Raw genomic sequence first — 23,010 nt, 5'->3', positions numbered from 1 at the left:
GGTCCTACACCCACGGAGCCTCACTCATTGCTAGCACAGCAGTCTGAGATCGAACTGCAAGGCAGCAGTGAGGCTGGGGGAGGGGCGCCTGCCATTGCTGAGGCTTGAGTAGGTAAACAAAGCGGTTGGGAAGCTCAAACTGGGTGGAGCCCACCACAGCTCAAGGAGGCCTGCCTGCCTCTGTAGACTCCACCTCTGGGGGCAGGGCATAGCCAAACAAAAGGCAGCAGAAACCTCTGCAGACTTAAATGTCCCTGTCTGACAGCTTTGAAGAGAGTAGTGGTTCTTCCAGCACGCAGCTGGAGATCTGAGAACGGACAGACTGCCTCCTCAAGTGGGTCCCTGACCCCCGAGTAGCCTAACTGGGAGGCACCCCCGGTAGGGGCAGACTGACACCTCACATGGCCGGGTACTTCCCTGAGACAACACTCCCAGAGGAATGATCAAGTAGCAACATTTGCTGTTCACCAATATCCACTGTTCTGCAGCCTCTGCTGCTGATACCCAGGCAAACTCCAACAGACCTGTAGCTGAGGGTCCTGACTGTTAGAAGGAAAACAAACAGAAAGGACATCCACACCAAAACCCCATCTGTACATCACCATCATCAAAGACCAAAGGTAGATAAAACCACAAAGATGGGGAAAAAACAGAGCAGAAAAACTGAAAATTCTAAAAATCAGAGCGCCTCTCCTCCTCCAAAGGAACGCAGCTCCTCACCAGCAATGGAACAAAGCTGGACGGAGAATGACTTTGATGAGTTGAGAGAAGGCGGCTTCAGACAATCAAACTACTCTGAGCTAAAGGAGGAAGTTCGAACCCATGGCAAAGAAGTTAAAAACCTTGAAAAAAGATTGGACGAATGGCTAACTAGAATAACCAGTGTAGAGAAGCCCTTAAATGACCTGATGGAGCTGAAAACCATGGCACAAGAACTATTTGACAAATGCACAAGCCTCAGTAGCCGATTCAATCAACTGGAAGAAAGGGTATCAGTGATGGAAGATCAAATGAATGAAATGAAACGAGAAGTTTAGAGAAAAAAGAAGAAAAAGAAATGAACAAAGCCTCTAAGAAATATGGGACTATGTGAAAAGACCAAATCTACGTCTGATTGGTGTACCTGCAAGTGACGGGGAGAATGGAACCAAGTTGGAAAACACTCTGCAGGATATTATCCAGGAGAACTTCCCCAATCTAGCAAGGCAGGCCAACATTCAAATTCAGGAAATACAGAGAATGCCACAAAGATACTCCTCGAGAAGAGCAACTCCAAGACACATAATTGTCAGATTCACCAAAGTTGAAATGAAGGAAAAAATGTTAAGGGCAGCCAGAGAGAAAGATCGGATTACTCACAAAGGGAAGCCCATCAGACTAACAGCTGATCTCTCGGCAGAAACTCTACAAGCCAGAAGAGAGTGGGGGCCAATATTCAACATTCTTAAAGAAAAGAATTTTCAACCCAGAATTTCATATCCAGCCAAACTAAACTTCATAAGTGAAGGAGAAATAAAATACTTTACAGACAAGCAAATGCTGAGAGATTTTGTCACCACCAGGCCTGCCCTAAAAGAACTCCTGAAGGAAGCACTAAACATGGAAAGGAACAACCGGTACCAGCCACTGCAAAAACATGCCAAATTGTAAAGACCATCGAGACTAGGAAGAAACTGCATCAACTAACGAGCAAAATAACCAGCTAACATCATAATGACAGGATCAAATTCACACATAACCATATTAACCTTAAATATAAATGGACTAAATGTTCCAATTAAAAGACCCAGAGTGGCAAATTGGATAGAGTCAAGACCCATCAGTGTGCTGTATTCAGGAAAACCATCTCACGTGCAAAGATGCACATAGGCTCAAAGTAAAGGGATGGAGGAAGATCTACCAAGAAAATGGAAAACAAAAAAAGGCAGGGGTTGCAATCCTAGTCTCTGATAAAACAAACTTTAAACCAACAAAGATCAAAAGAGACAAAGAAGGCCATTACATAATGGTAAAGGGATCAATTCAGCAAGAAGAGCTAACTATCCTAAATATATATGCACCCAATACAGGAGCACCCAGATGCATAAAGCAAGTCCTTAGAGACCTACAAAGAGACTTAGACTCCCACACAATAATAAGGGGAGACTTTAACACCCCACTGTCACATTAGACAGATCAACGAGACAGAAAGTTAACAAGGATACCCAGGAATTGAACTCAGCTCTGCACCAAGTGGACCTAATAGACATCTACAGAACTCTCCACCCCAAATCAACAGAATATACATTCTTTTCAGCACCACACCACACCTATTCCAAAATTGACCACATAGTTGGAAGTAAAGCACTCCTCAGCAAATGTAAAAGAACAGAAATTATAACAAACTGTCTCTCAGACCACAGTGCAATCAAACTAGAACTCAGGATTAGGAAACTCACTCAAAACCACTCAACTACATGGAAACTGAACAACCTGCTCCTGAATGACTACTGGGTACATAACAAAATGAAGGCAGAAATAAAGATGTTCTTTGAAACCAACGAGGACAAAGACACAACATACCAGAATCTCTGGGACACATTCAAAGCAGTGTGTAGAGGGAAATTTATAGCACTAAATGCCCACAAGAGAAAGCAGGAAAGATCTAAAATTGACACCCTAACATCACAATGAAAAGAACTAGAGAAGCAAGAGCAAACACATTCAAAAGCTAGCAGAAGACAAGAAATAACTAAGATCAGAGCAGAACTGAAGGAAATAGAGACACAAAAAACCCTTCAAAAAATTAATGAATCCAGGAGCTGGTTTTTTGAAAAGATCAACAAAATTGATAGACTGCTAGCAAGACTAATAAAGTAGAAAAGAGAGAAGAATCAAATAGATGCAATAAAAAATGATAAAGGGGATATCACCACTGATCCCACAGAAATACAAACTACCATCAGAGAATACTATAAACACCTCTATGCAAATAAACTAGAAAATCTGGAAGAAATGGATAAATTCCTTGACACATACACTCTCCCAAGACTAAACCAGGAAGAAGTTGAATCTCTGAATAGACCAATAACATGATCTGAAATTGAGGCAATAATTAATAGCTTACCAACCAAAAAAAGTCCAGGACCAGATGGATTCACAGCCGAATTCTACCAGAGGTACAAGGAGGAGCTGGTACCATTCCTTCTGAAACTATTCCAATCAATAGAAAAAGAGGGAATCCTCCCTAACTCATTTTATGAGGCCAGCATCATCCTGATACCGAAGCCTGGCAGAGACACAACAAAAGAAGAGAATTTTAGACCAATATCCCTGATGAACATCGATGCAAAAATCCTCAATAAAATACTCAGAAACTGAATCCAGCAGCATATCAAAAAGCTTATCCACCATGATCAAGTGGGCTTCATCCCTGGGATGCAAGGCTGGTTCAACATATGCAAATCAATAAATGTAATCGAGCATATAAACAGAACCAATGACAAAAACCACATGATTATCTCAATAGATGCAGAAAAGGCGTTTGACAAAATTCAGCAGCCCTTCATGCTAAAAACTCTCAATAAATTAGGTACTGATGGGACGTATCTCAAAATAATAAGAGCTATTTATGACAAACCTACAACCAATATCATACTGAATGGGCAAAACCTGGAAGCATTCCCTTTGAAAAGTGGCACAAGACAGGGATGCCCTCTCTCACCACTCCTATTCAACATAGTGTTGGAAGTTCTGGCCAGGGAAATCAGGCAGGAGAAAGAAATAAAGGGTATTCAATCATGAAAAGAGGAAGTCAAATTGTCCCTGTTTGCAGATGACATGATTGTATATCTAGAAAACCCCATCGTCTCAGCTCAAAATCTCCTTAAGCTCATAAGCAACTTCAGCAAAGTCTCAGGATACAAAATCGATGTGCAAAAATCACAAGCATTCTTATACACCAATAACAGACAAACAGAGAGCCAAATCATGAGTGAACTCCCATTCACAATTGCTTCAAAGAGAATGAAATACCTAGGAATCCAACTTACAAGGGACGTGAAGGACCTCTTCAAGGAGAACTACAACCACTGCTCAATGTAATAGAAGAGGATACAAACAAATGGAAGAACATTCCATGTTCATGGGTAGGAAGAATCAATATCGTGAAAATGGCCATACTGCCCAAGGTAATTTATAGATTCAATGCCATCCCTCTCAAGCTACCAATGACTTTCTTCACAGAATTGGAAAAAACTACTTTAAAGTTCATATGGAACCAAAAAAGAGACCACATTGCCAAGTCAATCCTAAGCCAAAAGAACAAAGCTGGAGGCATCACACTACCTGACTTCAAACTATACTACAAGGCTACAGTAACCAAAACAGCATGGTACTGGTACCAAAACAGAGATATAGACCAATGGAACAGAACAGAGCCCTCAGAAAAAATGCCACATATCTACAACTATCTGATCTTTGACAAACCTGACAAAAACAAGAAATGGGATAAGGATTCCCTATTTAATAAATGGTGCTGGGAAAACTGGCTAGCCATATGTAGAAAGCTGAAACTGGATCCCTTCCTTATTCCTTATACTAAAATTAATTCAAGATGGATTAAAGATTTAAATGTTAGACCTAAAACCATAAAAACCCTAGAAGGAAACCTAGGCAATACCATTCAGGACATAGGCATGGGCAAGGACTTCATGTCTAAAATACCAAAAGCAATGGCAATAAAAGCCAAAATTGACAAACAGGATCTAATTAAACTAAAGAGCTTCTGCACAGCAAAAGAAACTACCATCAGAGTGAACAGGCAACCTATAGAATGGGAGAAAATTTTTGCAAGCTATTCATCTGACAAAGGGCTAATATCCAGAATCTGCAATGAACTCAAACAAATTTACAAGAAAAAAACAACCCCATCAACAAGTGGGCAAAGGATATGAACAGACACTTCTCAAAAGAAGACATTTATGCAGCCAAAAGACACATGAAAAAATGCTCATCATCACTGGCCATCAGAGAAATGCAAATCAAAACCACAATGAGATAGCATCTCACACCAGTTAGAATGGCGGTCATTAAAATGTCAGGAAACAACAGGTGCTGGAGAGGATGTGGAGAAATAGGAACACTTTTACACTGTTGGTGGGACTGTAAACTAGTTAAACCATTGTGGAAGTCAGTGTGGTGATTCCTCAGAGATCTAGAACTAGAAATACCATTTGACCCAGCCATCCCATTACTGGGTATATACCCAAAGGATTATAAATCATGCTGCTATAAAGACACATGCACATGTATGTTTATTGCGGCACTATTCACAATAGCAAAGACTTGGAACCAACCCAAATGTCCAACAATGATAGACTGGATTAAGAAAATATGGCGCATATACACCATGGAATACTATGCAGCCATAAAAAATGATGAGTTCATGTCCTTTGTAGGGACATGGATGAAGCTGGAAACCATCATTCTCAGCAAACTATCACAAGGACAAAAAACCAAACACCGCATGTTCTCACTCATAGGTGGGAATTGAACAGTGAGAACGCATGGACACAGGAAGGGGAACATCACACTCTGGGGACTGTTGTGGGGTGGGGGGAGGGGGGAGGGGGGAGGGATAGCATTAGGAGATATACCTAATGTTAAATGACGAGTTAATGGGTGCAACACACCAACATGGTGCATGTATATATATGTAACAAACCTGCACGTTTTGTTCCCTAAAACTTAAAGTATAATAAAAAAAAAAAAATACTGTCAACATACAGGACCTAAGTTACAGGATCTGGAATTGTTCTGCAATGTAACATTTTAGTAGAGTGGAGCACAAAAATGTGCATGGAGGATTAAAAAAAAAGAAGGCTAAAAGCAAGATGGAGATTGGCTAGATCACATCTCCCCCACTGCCGTTGATACAGAAGGGCTGGGCTCCTGGGTAAACCCCACCCTTAAGCCTGGAACCTCAGCTCTAAGTGAAAACAGGAGCCCCATTTTTCCACCCACGTGTTGCCTTTTTGGCCTGCCATTTCCCCATCCTGTGCTCATAAAAAGATTTCAGCTGGCAGAGCAACACAGCAGCTGAGCATCGGGGATACAAACGGCTGATTGTCAAGGATACAAGTGGCTGAGCAGTAAGCAGAGAAGCAACTGAATGTTGGAGACTATGGGTAGATGTGGCTAACTTCAGATGATGCGGCTTTGGAGAGGGGCCTGCCCTCAGACTGCTCGGCTTTAGGGAAAGATCACCTTCTTCCCGCATCATCCCCTTTTCAACTCCCCATCCCGCTGAGAGCCACTTTCATCGCCCAATAAAATCCTCTGCATACACTACCCTTCAATCTGTTCATGTGACTTGATTCTTCCTGGATGCTCGACAAGAACCTGGGTGTTGAGAGGGCAGGGGCTGCCACCCTGACCCTCCACTGAGCTGGTTGGCACTTGGCTGTCCTCGAACTGAAGAGCTGAAACAGCATTGGTTTCAACATGTTTGGACGCTGTTATGGGGCCTGCACCGAGCTGCTCCTGCCAGAGAGGAGCAACTGGCCAATTCCAGCATTCGTTTTTTCCAGTTCCTGCACTCGCTCACTCTCACAAGGGGTTTGAGCACGAGGTGGCCGAGTAAACAAGCCACACCCCAGTTGCAAGTACTGCAAGGAGGTCAAGGGAATTATCCTGTCTCATAATTTTCTGTTATAATTTTTGCAAAGGTGGTTTCATTATTATTATTATTATTATTCTTTTTTGAGACAGAGTCTTGCTGTGTCACCCAGGCTGGAGTGCAGTGGCATGATCTTGGCTCACTGCAACCTCTGCTTCCCAGGTTCAAGCGATTCTCCTGCCTCAGCCTCTCAAGTAGCTGGGACTACAGGTGCGTACCAACACACCCAGCTAACTTTTGTATTTTTAGTAGAGATGGGGTTTCACCATGTTGGCGAGGCTGGTCTCAAACTCCTGGCCTCAAGTGATCCACCCACCTCGGCCTCCTGAAGTGCTGGGATTACAGGCGTGACCCACTGTGTCCCCCAGCCTCCTTATTAAAAGGTTGAAACTACTGAACTGATGCTATAAATTTACAATCTGTTCTCTTCTTTTTTCACTATCTGACAAGTGTTTGGCTTTCTAGGAGATTTAACTTACAATCTTTTTTTTTTCCCTTGAGATGGAGTCTTACTGTGTCACCCAGGCTGTAGTGTAGTGGTGCGATCTCTGCTCACTGCAACCTCTACCTCCTGGGTTCAAGCGATTTTCCTGCCTCAGCCTCCCAAGTAGCTAGGATCACAGGTGCGTGCCACCATACCTGCCTAATTTTTGTATTTTTAGTAGAGACAGGATTTCACCATGTTGGCCAGGCTGGTCTCAAACTCCTGACCTCAAGTGATCTGCCTGCCTTGGCCTCCCAAAGTTCTGGGATTACAGGCATGAGCCACAGCACTCAGTCCAACTTACAATCTTTTCATTGAGTTCTTAACTTCTGCTTTCATATTTCTAAATTCTGAAGGAGGCCAGGCACAGTGGCTCACATCAGTAATCCCAGCACTTTGGGAGGTCAAGGCGGGAAGATGACCTGAGGCCAAGTGTTCAAGAGCAGCCTTGGTAACATAGCGAGACCCCATATCTACCAAAAAAAATAAAATTAGTCAGGCATAGTGATGTATACCTGTAGTCCCAGCTACTCAGGAGGCTGAGTTGGGAGGATCCCTTGAGCCCAAGAGTTCAAGGATGCACTGAGCTATAATTTCACTGCTCTCTAGCCTGGGTGACAGAGTAAGATTCTTTCTCTTTAAAAAAAAAAAAAAAAAATTGGCCGGGCGCGGTGGCGTATGCCTGTAATCCCAGCACTTTGGGAGGCCGAGGTGGGTGGACCACTGAGGTCGGGAGTTTGAGACCAGCCTGACCAACATGGAGAAACCCCATCTCTACTAAAAATACAAAATTAGCCGGGCGTGGTGGCGCATGCCTGTAATCCCAGCTACTCAGGAGACTGAGGCAGGAGAATCTCTTGAACCCAGGAGGTGGAGGTTGTGGTGAGCCGAGATTGCGCCATTGCGCTCCAGCCTGGACAATAAGAGTGAAATTCCATCTCAAAAAAAAAAAATTAAAATTAAAAAAAAAATTCTGGAGGAGTACAGGCAAGGCAACCTCACCCCAATATATGGCTCCCTGGTATAATGAGTATTTTGAATTAAAGGTCCTTAAAGATCAATAGATGCTAGAAGAGACTTTTTCTCTATCTACATAAAGGGCTGAAGGACCCACCAAGGAAAACAATCGTTTTTCCTTCTGCTTCATGCTTTCTCATCTATTGCAGAAAAGAAGAGCAAGGAATTAACCACACCTAAACAGACTTATTCACAAGATAATATTCTTCTCTCAGGCTCAATTTCCAAAGAGCACTTTGGGGAGCCAAAGTGGGAGGATTGCTTGAGGGCAGGAGTTCGAGACCAGCCTGGGAAACGTAGCACAACCTACAACAAAAAACTTAGGAAAAAAAAAAAGGCCAGATGTGGTGCCTCATGTGTGTAATCCCAGCACTTTGGGAGGCTGAGCAGGGAGGATTGTTTGAGCCCAAGAGTTTGAGACAAGCCTGGGCAACACCGTGAGACTCCATCTCTATAAAAAAAAAATTAGCTGGGCATGGTGGCATATGCCTATAGTCACAGCTACTTAGGAGGCTGAGGCAGGAGTGAAACCACCGCTGCAAAATTATAACTGAGACAGTGAAAGAGATCTGACTGAACCAACTCTATCTTCCTTCTAACCTCCGAGCTGTATTTGTTCATTCCTGAGCATAGGCCGAACTAACTTTGGGAGAAAAGTAGTTTATAATTTAAAACTTAGTTTATAGTTTAAAACAAAGATGGTAACAGCCCTTTCCCAAAACAAACGCCCTTCTTGCCTGGGGACTAGACAGCCTTTGTAGGACTAAGAAACTAGCCACAAGATTAGAAATTATGGTTTAGGAGTCATACAGCTGGATGCTACAAGATTTTGGCCCTCCTTAAACTGCTCCTAAGATCAGTGCTCAGATGTTTTGCAGACCCTGCACTTGATGGATCAACTGGCACCACCCAGATGGATAAACTGGCTCATCTGATCTTGTGGCTCCCACCCAGGAACTGACTTAGTGCAAGAAGACAGCTTCAGCTTCTTATGATTTTATCTCTGACCTGATCAATCAGCACTCCTGGTTCACTGGCTTTCCCCTACTCACCAAGTTGTCCTTAAAAACTCTCATTTCCTGGCCAGGTGCAGTAGCTCACACTTGTAATCCCAGCACTTTGGGAGGCCGAGGCGGGCGAATCACTTGAGGCCAGGAGTTTGAGACCAGCCTGGACAACATGGCAAAATCCCGTCTCTGCTAAAAATACAAAAATTTGCCGGGCATGGTGGCATGTGCCTGTAACCCCAGCTACTCAGTAGGCTGAGGCAGGAGAATCACTTGAACCCAGGAGGCGGAGGTTGCAGTGAGTGGAGATTGCGCCATTGCACTCCAGCCTGGGCGACAAGAGCAAAACTCCATAACAACAACAACAACAACAACAACAACAAAACTCTTATTTCCAAATACTGAGGGAGACTTTTTTGAGTAATCATAAAACTCTGGTCTCCCGCACAGCTGGTCTGTGTGAATTACTCTTTGTCTACTGCAGTTCCCCTGTCTTGATAAATTGGCTCTGTCTAGGCAGCAGGCAAGGTGAACCCATGGGTGGTTACAAGAGGATCACATGAGCCCAGTAGGTCAAGGCTGCAGTGAGCTGTGACCACACCATTGCACTCCAGCCTTTGGGACAGAGCAAGATCCTGTCTCAAAAAAAAAAAAAAAAAAAAATCTTTTTTTCAAAGAGAACGATTTACAAGCTAATCTCTGTTCCCTGATCCATTCATTCTCCCTAGCAATCGTTTATTGTACCTCAACAGACTTACCTATATTCCCCATCTCCTCACTCCCCTCTCAAATAAGGCTATATAAGTATTTGGGCCCCATTGGGATATTGAGTGATCACTCTGATTCTCCTCTGTGTACACATTAATAAGTTTTGATGCCTTTTTCCTACTAATCTGCATTTTGTGAGTTGATTTTTCAGTAAACCTTCAGAGGACAAAGGGGAAGTTTTTCCCTTGGCCCCTACTGTCAGAGGCATTTGAACCAAAGTGAATAGGAGCTGGGTAAAATAAAGCTGAGACCTACTGGGCTGCATTCCCAGGCAGTTAGGCATTCTTAGTCACAGGATGAGATAGGAGGTTGGCACAAGATACAGGTCACAAAGACCTTACTGATAAAACAGGATACAGTAAAGAAGCTGGCCAAAACCTGCCAAATCCAAGATGGTAATGAAAGTGACCTCTGGTCATCCTCACTGTTCATTATGTTAGAATCGGTAGTTAGGCAGACATGAGCAGGGCAGGGGAGGGCCCCGTCTCCAGGAATGTCAGGTGATCATCAGATGATGGTCAGGCAGTTGTTAAACTGTCTCTCTAAAATAACAATTGGTTGTAGCCAGTGCCAGAGAAAGACAATCTCCCAATAGATAGAAAACACCTGAAACTAACTGGGCACCATGGCTCATGCCTGTAATCCCAGCACTTTGGGAGGCTGAGGCAGGTGGATCACCTGAGGTCAGGAGTTCAAGACCAGCCTGGGCAACATGGTGAGAACCACCCCCATCTCTACTAAAAATACAAAATTAGCCGGGCGTAGTGGTGCATGCCTGTAATCCCAGCTACTCAGGAGGCAAGGCTGGAGAATCGCTTGAACCTGGGAGGCAGAGGTTTCAGTGAGCTGAGATTGCACCATTGTACTTCAGCCTGGGTGACAAGAGTGAAACTCCATCTCAAAAAAAAAAAGAAAAGGAAACACCGAAAACTGGTAATCAGCAGCTTCCTGGTAAGATCTTTGGAGTTGGGCAAGTGGACTAAGGCACGTTCACTAAGAGGCAAAACAGCAGAGTTTAATGGGTGTATGACCTTCCTCTGGGAACACTTGACTGGTAATGGAAACACACCTCAACTGAGCATGTGTACAACTTCAGTAAACATACTGCACATACAGATAGCCCACCCCAAGGGGACAATTAAGGGAAGAGAAGCAGAAACCCTGGAACCATGCCCATGTATAAAACCTCAAGTCAAGGGCTGAAAAGGGCACTTGGATCTCTCAAGTCACCCACTTGGCCCTCTTCCAAGTGGACTTTGCTTCCTTTCATTCCTGCTCTAAAACTTTTTAATAAACTCTCATTCCTGCTCTAAAAGTTGTCTCAATCTCTCCCTCTGCCTTAAACCTGCTTCTGCCCCTTGGCTGAATTCTGTCCTCCAAGGAAGCAAGCATCTAGTTGCTGCAGCCCCATGTGGCTTTGCTGCTGGTAACAATTATATGCTAGTTATAATGCATTAGCATGCTAAAAGACACTCCCACCAGCACCATGACAATTTACAAATGCCATGGCAGTGCCTGGAAGTTACCCTACATATTCTAAAAAGGGGAGGAACCCTCAGTTCTGGAAATTGCCCACCCTTTGCCAGAAAACTCACAAATAATCCACCCCATATGTAGCATATAAGCAAGAAATAACCATAAGTTTACTCATAGAGCAGCCCATGCCTCTGCTCTGCCTATGGAGGAGCCATTCTTTTGTTTCTTTTCTTCTCTAATAAACTTGCTTTCACTTTGCAGACTTGTCCCAAATTCTTTTCTCATGCAAGGTCCAAGAACCCTCTCTTGGGGTCTGGATTGGGATCCCTTTCTGGTAACACTACAATTCTAAGAGCTCTTTTTTATTGGTTCACCTACAGGAATAAACTGAGGCAAAAGTAATATAAGCAGAGAGTTTATTTGGGCCAAATTTGAGGGCTACAGCCCAGGAGACACAGATTCAAGTTAAGTTGCCCTGAATATATGCTGTGATTAGCAGCACTTACAAGTGGATTTTTTTTGTTTTTGTTTTTGTTTTTTTGGAGACAGGGTCTTGTTATGTTGACCAGGCTGGTCTTGAACTCTTGGCTTCAAGCAATCAACAAGTGGGGTTTTTTTGTTCGTTTGTTTGTTTGTTTTAGATGGAATCTTGCTCTCTCACCCAGGCTGGAGTGCAGTGGCACAATCTTGGCTCACTGCAACCTCTGCCTCCCGAGTTCAAGCAATTCTCCTGCCTCAGCCTCCCTAGTAGCTAGAATTACAGGTGTGCACCACCACGCCCAGCTATGTTTTGTATTTTTAGTAGAGACAGGTTTTCCCCATGTTGGCCAGGCTGGTCTTGAACTCCTGACCTCAGATGATCCGCCCACCTCGGCCTCCCAAAGCGCTGAGATTATAGGTGTGAGCCACTGCGCCCAGCCAACAAGTGGGTTTTTAAAGGAAAAAAGAAGAGGCAGTTCCTAAATTGAACATAAGCTACTAATTGGCATATATTGTTCTTTGTATCACAAATTCCAGGAACATGAAGATAATGGGTGAGGGTCATATTGTGCAACTTGTGATAGCATTTTGAGTAATTTATCAGCCAGTCTGGAAACTACATGGAAGGAAAGAAAGAACAAAATGCCTTTAAACAATTGTTCCTAGGCATGATTCTCTGGGGAGGGGTGGGTGTGACTGAAGATTCATTCTCTGAAGATTGTGTCTCTCTGGACCTGATAAATTTTGCATACCACACATTTTTCAGACTTCTCTGAGCTACTTCTCTTTCTCACTTCAGTGTTCATTTTAAAAATAGTAACCCATTATTTCACAGATGCAATGTGTTATTTCTCTAAAGCATGCATTTCAGTAGAGAAGGGGTCTCTAAGAGGGGCAGTAATTGTCCCCCAAGGGGGCAAAAATTGGTTCTTTGGGGATTGACAAGAGAATTTTTTATATAACAGTGATCTGTGGCCTTCAAAAACTCAACCCTATCCAACAAAATCATATTCATTCTTCTAGAGTTGAAGTGTCTTTGCCTGGGCTGGAGTGCAGTGGCGTGATCACAGCTCACCTCAGCCTGGAACTCCTGGGCTCAAGTGATCCTCCTACCTAAGTCTCCCGAGTAGCTGAGGCTACAGGTGTGTGCCATCACACCCAACTAATTTTTTTTTCTTACAGAGAGATGGTCTCGCTATGTTGCCCAGGCTGGTCCTGAACTCCTGGCCTAAAGCGATCCTCCTGCCTCGGCCCCCCAACGTGCTGAAATTACAGGTGTGAGCAACTGCACCCAACTTCTTGTCCATTAATATTTAATTTCTCTCTGCATAGTCTCGTTTTCTCTATTTTTTTCTTTATTTCCTGTTTTGGTCTCTATTAGGAGCTTTCTCAGATGTGTGGTGACCCTTGGTTTTCCATTCATATTTTTTTTTAATGCGGAGCTTAAAAGCTGCTTGGAAGCTCTGAGCACATGAGGTGGAGTTGTCAACATGGGCTTCATTTTATTTATTGGTTTTTACTTATTTTGTTTTCTTTTATCTCTTTTTTGTTTCTTTTTCAGGTCTCAAACAAAAGTCTGGAACCTGGGCTTCTTTGTAGGATATCTGGCTGTGCTTTTGTATTATATGAACCACAGAAAATAATCTTCCAGTATGATATTGTTTTCAGTATAGTACCTCAACCCCAATTTTGCCTGGTAACCCCTTATCCAGAGACCTTTTGTTTTCAACTTACAGTCTTATTCTGGGGTGGGGGATGTACAGTCTGGCTGTGTGGACTTGCAGGAGAGATTTAGGGTTCTAACTTCTTCTTACTGACTTCCAACCAATTCTCCTGTATTCAGTCTTATACACACCCCCACTTATACTAGACGTAGCTGGTACTACCAAAGCCTGGTCACAAAACTCTATGGGAGTCTCAATGCAAGTTGAGTTGCTTCTTGACTTTCATCCCTGCTGGCTTAAGACTCAGCTTCACAAGCCTGCTAAGTCAGTTGCTATTTATCCTATTTTCTAGCCCTTCAAAATTTTAAATGAAAATTTACATTTTTAATTGACAAATAATAATTATATATGGGATAAATATGATGTTTTGATAGTAATAGATGTATACATTGTGGAATGATTATATGAAGCTAATTAACATATCACACTCCTCACATACTTCTTTTTCTTTGTATTGAGAACATGTAAAATCTATTCTTGGCCAAGCATGTTGGCTCACACCTGTAATTCCAACACTTTGAGAGTCCAAGGCAGGAAGATTGCTTGAGCCCAGGAATTCAGGGGTTCCAGACACCAGCCTGGGCAACATAGCAATACCCTGTCTCTAATAAAAAAAAAAAAGTAAAAATAAATGTGTAATTTAAAAAATTCATTATTTTTATTATTTTTACAATTTTGAAACTGTAGGGGCCAGGAACAAACTTCCCCTTTGCCCTCTGAAGAATAACTAAAAAATCACTCACCAAATGCAGATTAATAGGAGAAATGGAATAAAAACTTAGTAATTGTTTTCCTTGGTGGATCCCTTAGGTCTTTATGTAGATAGGGAAAAGGTTTCTTCTAGCATCTGTTGATCGCTAAGGACATTTAATTCAAAATACTCATTATACCAGGGAGCCATATCTGGGGGTAAAATTCCAGATGCTCCTTCAAAGTATACATTATTATTGACTATGGTCACCATGTACAATAGATCTCAAAAACGTATTCCTCCTGGCTAACTGAAATGTGTGCCCTTTGGTCAACATCTCCCCTACTCCTCTCCTCCCCCAGCCTCTGGTAACCACCATTCTACTTTCTGCTGCTGTGAGTTCAACTTTTTAAAATTCCACATATAAGTGAAATCATGTGATATTTGTCTTTCTGAATCTGGCTTATTTCACTTAGCATAATATCTTCCAGGTTCACCCATGTTGTTGCAAATGATAGAATGTCCTTGTTTCTAATGTTCTCCCAAATTTAATCAATTGTATGGGGTTTATGTGATAAAAATATCCTTTTGCTGTCATTTTCGTGGGGTTTCCAGAAGGATCCTAACTAGGTACACATGCTTAGTCTGTCTGTTTTTTTTTTTTGAAGCAGGTCTCCCTCTGTTGCCAGGCTGGAGTGCAATGGCCTGATCATGACTCATTGCAACCTCTGCCTCCCAGGCCCAAGCAATCCTCCTACCTCAGCCTCCAAGTAGCTGGGACTGCAGGTGTGTGCCAGCATGTGTGGCTAATTTTATTTTTGTAAAGACAGAGTCTCCTTATATTGTCCAGGCTGGTCTCAAACTCCTGGGTTCGAGATCCTCCTGCCTCTGCCTCCCAAAGTGCTGGGATTACAGGCATGAGCCATGGTGCCTGGTCTAGTCTGTCATCTTTAAACAATTGGGTTGGGAAGGAAAAGGTAGCACATAGATAGATGATTTAAGCAGAAATAGATAAGCATAATTGTCCATTGTAAAGGGGCTGAATGATCTGGAGAATGGAGGCATCTCAGGAAAACTGAACTTGGTGGTGTGTGCTTAGGACTAATGAAAAGTGGCCGGGCACAGATGCTCATGCCTATAATCCCAGCACTTCGGGAGGGTGAGAGGGAGTATAATTTGAGGCCAGGAATTCAAGGTTGCAGTGAGCCATGATTGTGCCACTGTTCTCCAGCCTGGGCAGCAGAGTGAGACCCCGACTCTTAAAAAAAAAAAAAAAGAACCAAAGAAATGTTAGTTCCAGGGATTCCCAGGGACATGGGCAGGGTCCAAGAATGATGCTGAGTTAAGGTTAGGTGTCTATTCAGAAAGCTACTTCGACTTGTATCCCATATTATGGATCAAGGACCTTAAAAATAGCCATACTTTTTTTTTGTTCTAGTAACTCAATTTGTAGGATTGTTTCCTAAGAGATAATCTGACATATTCAAGGACTTCTTCACAAAGATATTCATTAGCTGCATTATTTATAGTACCAAACACTATAAATAGTCTAAACCAGAGATCCACAAGCTATGGCTATAACAGTGACAAGGAGGCCCAGCGTGACTAACTCCATTTTGCTCCTAACCCCCCTGCAGCGATAACCTGTATCTTTTAGGTTAACTGCTTTTGCTTATCTTTGCACATAGGCCAAGCTAACTATAGAAGGAAGTTAGTTTATAGTTTAGAGCAAGGATGGTAATAGTGCCTCCCCCAAAACTAACCCCTGAGGAGCTAAGGAGGATGTATGCAAGTGATAACGTTATGTTAAAGATTTATCAGAGCACTGTGACCTGACCAAGGACAAAGTTTCACCACCTCCTTGGACCCTTGCCGCCACCCAGATGTGATCACCGGCCACTTCTCGACCTCAACTCCCTCCCTCTTCCCCCTTCCTCTCACATAAAAGGAGCCTGAAATTTGTATTGACTTAAAAATGGTTCTTCAGGACACTACCCTTCCATTTTCTTGGTTTGCTGGCTCTCTGAATAAAAGTCACTTTCCTTGCCTCAACCCCTTGTCTCTTGACTTATTAGATGTCATGCAGTGAGTGGTACACTCTTTGGACTCTGTTACATGACCCAGAGAATCATCTAGTCCTCCTTTTATTTTGGTAAAGTTGTGTTAAATACAGCCACACCCGTATATGTATTGTTTATGGCTTATGGCTCCTTTCATGCTACAAGGGCAGAGACTATCTGGCCAATAAAGCCTAAAATATTTACTATCTGGATCTTGTTTTTGTTTTCTTTTCTTTTTTTTTTTTTTTAGAGAAATGGGGTGTTGCTATGTTGCCCAGGCTCGTCTCAAACTCCTGGACTCAAGTGATCATCCTGCCTCGGCCTCCCAAAGTGCTGGGATTACAGGTGTGAGCCACCGCGCCTGGCTATCTGGACCTTTAAGGAAAAGTTTGTTGACCCAGTCTAGATGACTGGTAGGGGGGTCAAGCTAAGATATAGCCATATGATGGAACAGAATATAGTCAATGAACATCGTGTCTAAAAAAAAAAGTTTTCAACATTTTAATAGAATGTTCACATTATAATGTTAAGTTTAAAAAAGCTAGATATAAAATTATACAATCTGTTCTGAACTATATAAAAATATGTACAGAAAAATACACTGGCAAGAAATTCAGTACCATAAAATATTTTCTTTTTTTTTTTTCCAAGACAGAGTCTCACTGTGTCCCCCAGGCTGGAATGCGGTGGCGTGATCTCGGCTTATTGCAACCTCTGCCCCCCCGGGTTCAAGCGATTCTCCTGCCTCAGCCTCCCGAGTAGCTGGGACTACAGGCACGCATCACCACGCCCAGCTAATTTTTGTATTTTTAGTAGAGACGGGGATCTCACCATACTGGCGAGGTCTTGAACTCCTGATCTCAGGTGATCCACTCCCCCTCGGCCTCCCAAAGTGCTGGGATTACATGGGAGAGCCACCGCACCTGGCCTAAAATATTTTCATTTAGTTTTTTTTTGTTGTTGTTACAGAGACAGGGTCTTGCTCTAGCACTCAGGCTGGATTTCAGTGGTGCAATCATAGCACACTGCAGCCTTGACTGCTGGGCTCAAGAAATTGTCCCACCTCAGTCTCCTGAGTAGCTAGGGCTACAAGCACACACCAGCTAATTTTTACTACTTTTTGTAAGATGGGGTCCCATTATGTTGCCCAGGCTGGTTGGGCATGGTGGCTTCCGCCTGTAATCCCAGCACTTTGGGAGGCCGATGCAGGTTGATCACCTGAGTTCAGGAGTTCCAGACCAACATGTCAAAACCCCGTCTCTACTAAAAATACAAAAATTAGCCAGGCATGGTGGCCCATCCCTGTAGTCCCAGCTACTTGGGAGGCTGAGGCAGGAGAATCGCTTGACCAGGAGGTGGAGGTTGCAGTGAGCCAAGATTGTGCCACTGTACTCCACTGGGTGACAGAATGAGACTGTCTCAAAAAAAAAAAAAAAAAAAAAAACTCTTGGCTTCAAGTGAGCCACCTGCCTCAGCCTCCCAAAGTGCTGGGATTAAAAGCATGAGCTGCCACACCTGGCCATAAAATATTAGTACTTTTCTGTATAACAACCAGAAGGTCAGAGATAGAAGTTTGTATGGGGAGAATTCCTCCTGCTGCGACATGGTCTGTGCCCTACAAACGTAAGTGTCAGCACAAGGCAAGGGAACAACAGGGGAAGGGAAAGGGCAACATCAATAATTCAGTCCTTTCTGTAGTGACAGTCAAAAGCTGCCCAAACTTGAGGGAGCTCCAAGAGTAAGATGACGAACCATCTGGGTTTGCTGACACTGTCTTGACTTTAGCATAGCAGCCACACATGGCAGGGAACTCCTTAGTGTGGGGTTCCCACAGTTGGCCACCCTACAACCATGCTGTACCCCACACACACCATTACGTAGCCTTGGTTGGCCTTTGCGAAGTACCTGAGAATGGATTTGTCTCTTGTTAGATACTTCTCCAGTGGACAGTTGGGTGAAACACCATTAATCAATGAGTGCTTTTGTGCAAAACAGAAAAAGGGCCTGCTCTGGGCAAATGCAGGCCTCATAGCTTGGTGTAACACCTTTGGTAGAAGGCAGCCTTCTGTTAGGCCCTAGCTGGAGCACACAGCTTGTCAAGCAGAGCCACGGCTGGAATTCAGGACCCTGTCCTCTTAGCAGGCACCTTCGTATGGTGCACAGACCACACATTTGCAGGCAGCAGACCTGCCACTCAGACTCCAGAGAGATCTGCTCCCTGTCCCAGGTGCCTCTAATATGCACAGCACCAGGAAACACAAAACTCTTTCTTGAGCACTGAGTTATGTATTTTTGTCTAGGGACTGTGCCTGCTGTGTCTGTGAAATCCAAAATAAACACCGGATTTTTAATTTTTTCACACAGAATAAGGACCTACTGGAAATAGATGAAAAAGACATAAAAAGACATCTGGAGGGGAAATATCGAAGCCAAGAATGAGACTGGAGGTGGAATTCGGCCCTTTTATTTTGATTCTCTGATTCCAAAAAGGAACCCACTGGGCTGCAGGAGCATGGCGACCACCTCTGTCTCTTTACAGCAGCCCCTTACTCATGGGTGGTGCTGTGAAGGTCCTCTTTCCAGCCACTCCATCTTCAATTTTGTCACTGCCCATTCTCTCACTCCTCCTTCTGGGTGTCTGACAACATGTTCATTAGATGTTTAAAATATGTTTTCTAAGTCTTTTTTCTATTCCGCTGCACATCCTATCTTTTTGTCTCTTGGAAATGAGGTAGGAGACTGGCAGGACTTGTCTTCTGGTCACAGTCCTGCTGACCAAAAGAAGGTGGTCCACACAGGATGAAGTGAAGAAACCGGTGGAAACCAGCAGATGGCGACAAAAGCAATCCCTAGCCGCCCTCATTGCTCATTAGCATAGGACACGCCCGCCCCCGCCATGACAGTTTACAAATGCCATGGCAACGACCCGGAAGTTACTGCCTCTTTCCATGACGACAAATTTTGTGGGTCATTGCCATGGAAAGGAGTAGTAACTTACTAGATCTTTCTAAATAACTTGGCCCTCAATTTGCATCAGCTTGCCCCGTAATATACAAGTAATTGAAAGTGGGTACAAGTAGATAGAGTTGCCAACAGCCCATACGTTGCAGACTCTGGGCTCATTGCCTATGAGTTACCCCTGCTCTGTAGGGAGAGGTGCTATTCAGATAAGATTGCTATTTAACACCACAGGCTTGTCCTTGAATTCTTTCCTGGATGAAGCTGAGAACTCTTCAGGGCTAAGCCCCAATTGTGGGGCTCGCCGTCCAGCAGCAGAATCACGTTCTCCAGTCCTGTCTCCCAATTCCCTACTTCCCTCTTCAGTTTTATAGTTTTTGTCATTAAACCTATCTGCTGAACTTAGCATGTAGGCATTTATATATATATTTACACATGCATATATGTTTGTTATTACATTTTTCCCTAGAAGTTCTATTTGGTTCTTTTAAAAATAGACTACATAGGCTGGTGCGGTGGCTCACGCCTGTAATCCCAGCACTTTGGGATGCTGAGGCGGGCAGATTATGAGGTCAGGAGTTTGAGACCAGCCTGACCAATATGGTGAAACCCTGTCTCTACTAAAAATACAAAAATTAGCCAGGCATGGTGGCACGTGCCTGTAATCCCAGATACTCAGCAGGCTGAGGCAGGAGAATCGCTTGAACTCGAGAGGCAGAGGTTGCAGTGAGCCAAGATCGCACCACTGCATTCCAGCCAGAGTGACAGAGCGAGACTCTGTCTCAGATAAAAAAAAAAAAAAAAAAAAATTGACTACATTGATTTTCATAGTTTCCAATTCATTGAATATATCAACAAGTTTGCCTTAAAAAAAATTCAGGCTGACTGTGTGTGCACTGCCTATGAGTTATCTCTGCTCCACAAGGTTAATCCTAATCTAAAAAGAAAAATAAAATGAAATAAAATAAATTCAGCTATTTGTTTAAAAAGTCTACATCTGATAATTCAATATTTGAACTCTTTGCAGATCTGTTTCTATTATTTGTCTTTTTTTCCTGCCAATTGCCAGTCTTGTACTCTATGAGTTATCTACGACTGTGTGCTGGACACTGCTTTTGGGTTTTTTTGTTTTGTTTTGTTTGAAAGTCTCCTTTTGTCACCCAGACTAGAGTGCAATGGCATGATCTCAGCTCACTGCAAACTCTGCCTCCTGGGTTCAAGCTATTCTCCCACCTCAGCCTCCTGAGTAGCTGGAACTACAGACGCCCACCACCACACCTGGCTATTTTTTTGTATTTTTAGTAGAGATGGGGTTTCACCATGTTGGCCAGGCTGGTCTCAAACTCCTGACCTCAGGTGATCCACTTCAGCCTACCAAAGTGCTGGGATTATAGGCGTGAGCCACTGTGCCCAGCCTGGACACTGCATTTGAAAAACTGTGTGTAGAACTGATATGAGGCCTATGTTGAAGGCACTTTCCTTCAGAAAGTCTCTACATTTGCTTCTGTGAGGTGTCTAGGGGTGTAAGGGTCTCAAAGCACCTTAAACCAGGCTCAAGGCTTGATATTCCCTGACCCAAACAATTAGCAATGTCTGCCATTTAAGTAAATAAATGAAGAATATAAAAGACACCCACAAAGCAGCCCAAACGCTCCCAAATCAGAAACAGTGTCAATAGAGGTCCGTTTTTGGGGCCCCCATGTTCTCACCTGATCAGTGAGAGCTAATAATGAGTCCTCTAGGCATAGCCAAAGGGCTTGTTGGTAGAAAGATCTGGCATCATAATGTGATGTGAAAGTTGTAGGTGGACTGGCAAATGTGTCAATCCATCGGACTGAAGGGGAGTGTTGAATTTAGATTTAAGACTTTTCTTTCTTTCCTGTCAATGCTGTGTTATCTGTATTATCTTAAAAGAATCACTTGCTCTCTGGGTCTTGGTTTGTCCATCTGTGAAGCAATGGGATTGCACCACATCAGTGTTTCCCAAATTTTAATGTTCACCTGTGCCCTGGGGAGCTTGTTAAACTGTAGCTTTTGATTCAGTAAGCCTGGGATGGACTCTGAGAGTCAGTGAGTCTATCTGAGAAGCTCCCAGCTGATTCCAGTACTCCTGATCTGTGGGCCACACCTGGAGTAGAAAAGTTTTACATAAACTCTACCTTCCTCTCCTGTACAAGTCTAGGCAAATAGGGACCCACTGATTAAACAAATCCACTCCCCAACCAGATAATTCTGCCTTGTATTTCAGAACTGGGTTCCCATCGCATGTCCTCTAGAAAGCCTTGTCTGGTGTCTTTGCTTGCAGGGCGTGCCACCAACAGCCTGACCCTAAGCGCTGTGAGCATGCCTCTGTCATATGGCACTGCAGTCACCTGTCTAATGTCAACATCCATGTCCCCAGTACTGATATAGTGCAGGGCACATAATTGGAACTCAATAAATACTTGTGATATAAGTAAATGGAAGAACAAACCAATGTAAGTTACAACTAGAGGTGGGAGTCAGGGGTGACTCAGCATATTCCTGACCAGGGCTTTAAAAAGTCAGATATCGGAGCAGTATGAAGAAGAGGTGAGAACCACCCCCGGACCGACCAAAGCCCGTGCGCCGCTGCGTCCCGCGTCCAGCACCTACGTCCTGCCGCAGTCGCCATCGCCGCGGCCACCATGCCCAAGAGAAAGGCTGAAGGAGATGCTAAAGGAGATAAAGCCAAGGTGAAGGACGAACCGCAGAGAAGATCCGCTAGGTTGTCTGCTAAACCTGCTCCTCCAAAGCCAGAGCCCAAGCCTAAAAAGGCCTCTGCAAAGAAGGGAGAGAAGGTACCCAAAGGGAAAAAGGGAAAAGCTGATGCTGGCAAGGAGGGGAATAACCCTGCAGAAAATGGAGATGCCAAAACAGACCAGTCACAGAAAGCTGAAGGTGCTGGAGATGCCAAGTGAAGTGTGTGCATTTTTGATAGCTGTGTACTTCTGGTGACTGTACAGTTTGAAATACAATTTTTTTTTTTTTTTTTTTTTTTTTTTTGAGATGGAGTCTCGCTCTGTCGCCCAGGCTGGAGTGCAGTGGCGCGATCTCGGCTCACTGCAAGCTCCGCCTCCCGGGTTCACGCCATTCTCCTGCCTCAGCCTCCGGAGTAGCTGGGACTGCAGGCGCCCGCTACCACGCCCGGCTAATTTTTTGTAATTTTAGTAGAGACAGGGTTTCACCATGTTAGCCAGGATGGTCTCCATCTCCTGACCTCGCGATCTGCCCCGCTCGGCCTCCCAAAGTGCTGGGATTACAGGCGTGAGCCACCGCAACCGGCCTTGAAATACTATTTTTTATCAAGTTTTATAAAGATGCAGAATTTTGTTTTACTTTTTTTTTTTTTTAAAGGTATGTTGTTAGCACACAGAACACTTCATTGTTTTGGGGGGAAGGGGCATATGTCACTAATAGAATGTCTCCAAAGCTGGATGGATGTGGAGAAAACACCTTTCCCTTCTAGTTTTGAGAGACTTCCTCTTGGCTCCCAGGAGGAAGGATTCCCTGACTTTGACGCACATGGCCACCTCGGCACAAAAGCCTTGTGGTATGGAAAAACAAATTTGTTTTTATTTCTTCTTCTCCTTTTCCATCTTTCAGCATAGACTTAACTCCCTTAAGCCCAGACATCTGTTGGGACCTGACCCCTATTCGTTGGTTACC

At 43.7% G+C, this 23,010-nt stretch overlaps 2 protein-coding genes across 9 annotated transcripts in view; both read left to right on the top strand.

Annotated features, from left to right (window-relative positions):
• The window catches only part of METTL6 (methyltransferase 6, tRNA N3-cytidine), a 44,573-nt gene extending 30,311 nt beyond the window's left edge, over positions 1-14,262 (top strand). For 4 of the 8 annotated variants that reach the window (XR_010155138.1, XM_063805521.1, XM_063805518.1 and 1 more), the window contains 2 exons: positions 13,073-13,165; positions 13,452-14,262. Coding sequence is in view for 6 of the 8 variants with exons in the window: in XM_063805521.1 (XP_063661591.1) it covers positions 13,073-13,165; positions 13,452-13,685 (327 nt within the window). In the remaining 2 variants the exon portion in view is untranslated. The remainder of the gene's footprint in view (positions 1-13,072; positions 13,166-13,451) is intronic. The other 4 variants (XM_063805520.1, XM_024355349.3, XM_009444953.4 and 1 more) reach the window with 1 other exon arrangement.
• Positions 14,263-21,974: 7,712 nt separating this feature from the next.
• LOC743549 (non-histone chromosomal protein HMG-17-like) lies at positions 21,975-22,319 on the top strand. The gene has a single exon (XM_054681544.2). The coding sequence runs from the start codon at positions 21,990-21,992 to the stop codon at positions 22,260-22,262; it is 273 nt and encodes a 90-aa protein (XP_054537519.1). The 5' UTR covers positions 21,975-21,989; the 3' UTR covers positions 22,263-22,319.
• Positions 22,320-23,010: the final 691 nt, after the last annotated feature.

Source organism: Pan troglodytes, chromosome 2 (assembly GCF_028858775.2).
Source record: "Pan troglodytes isolate AG18354 chromosome 2, NHGRI_mPanTro3-v2.0_pri, whole genome shotgun sequence".
In the NCBI taxonomy this organism is placed as follows: Eukaryota; Metazoa; Chordata; class Mammalia; order Primates; family Hominidae; genus Pan; species Pan troglodytes.
Note: the sequence above shows the minus strand (reverse complement) of the source record. Positions and strands in the feature narration are given on the sequence as shown.

Coding starts and splice junctions, on each gene's coding strand:
- LOC743549 (XM_054681544.2), top strand. CDS start 21,990: ATGCCCAAGAGAAAGGCTGAAGGAGATGCTAAAGGAGATAAAGCCAAG.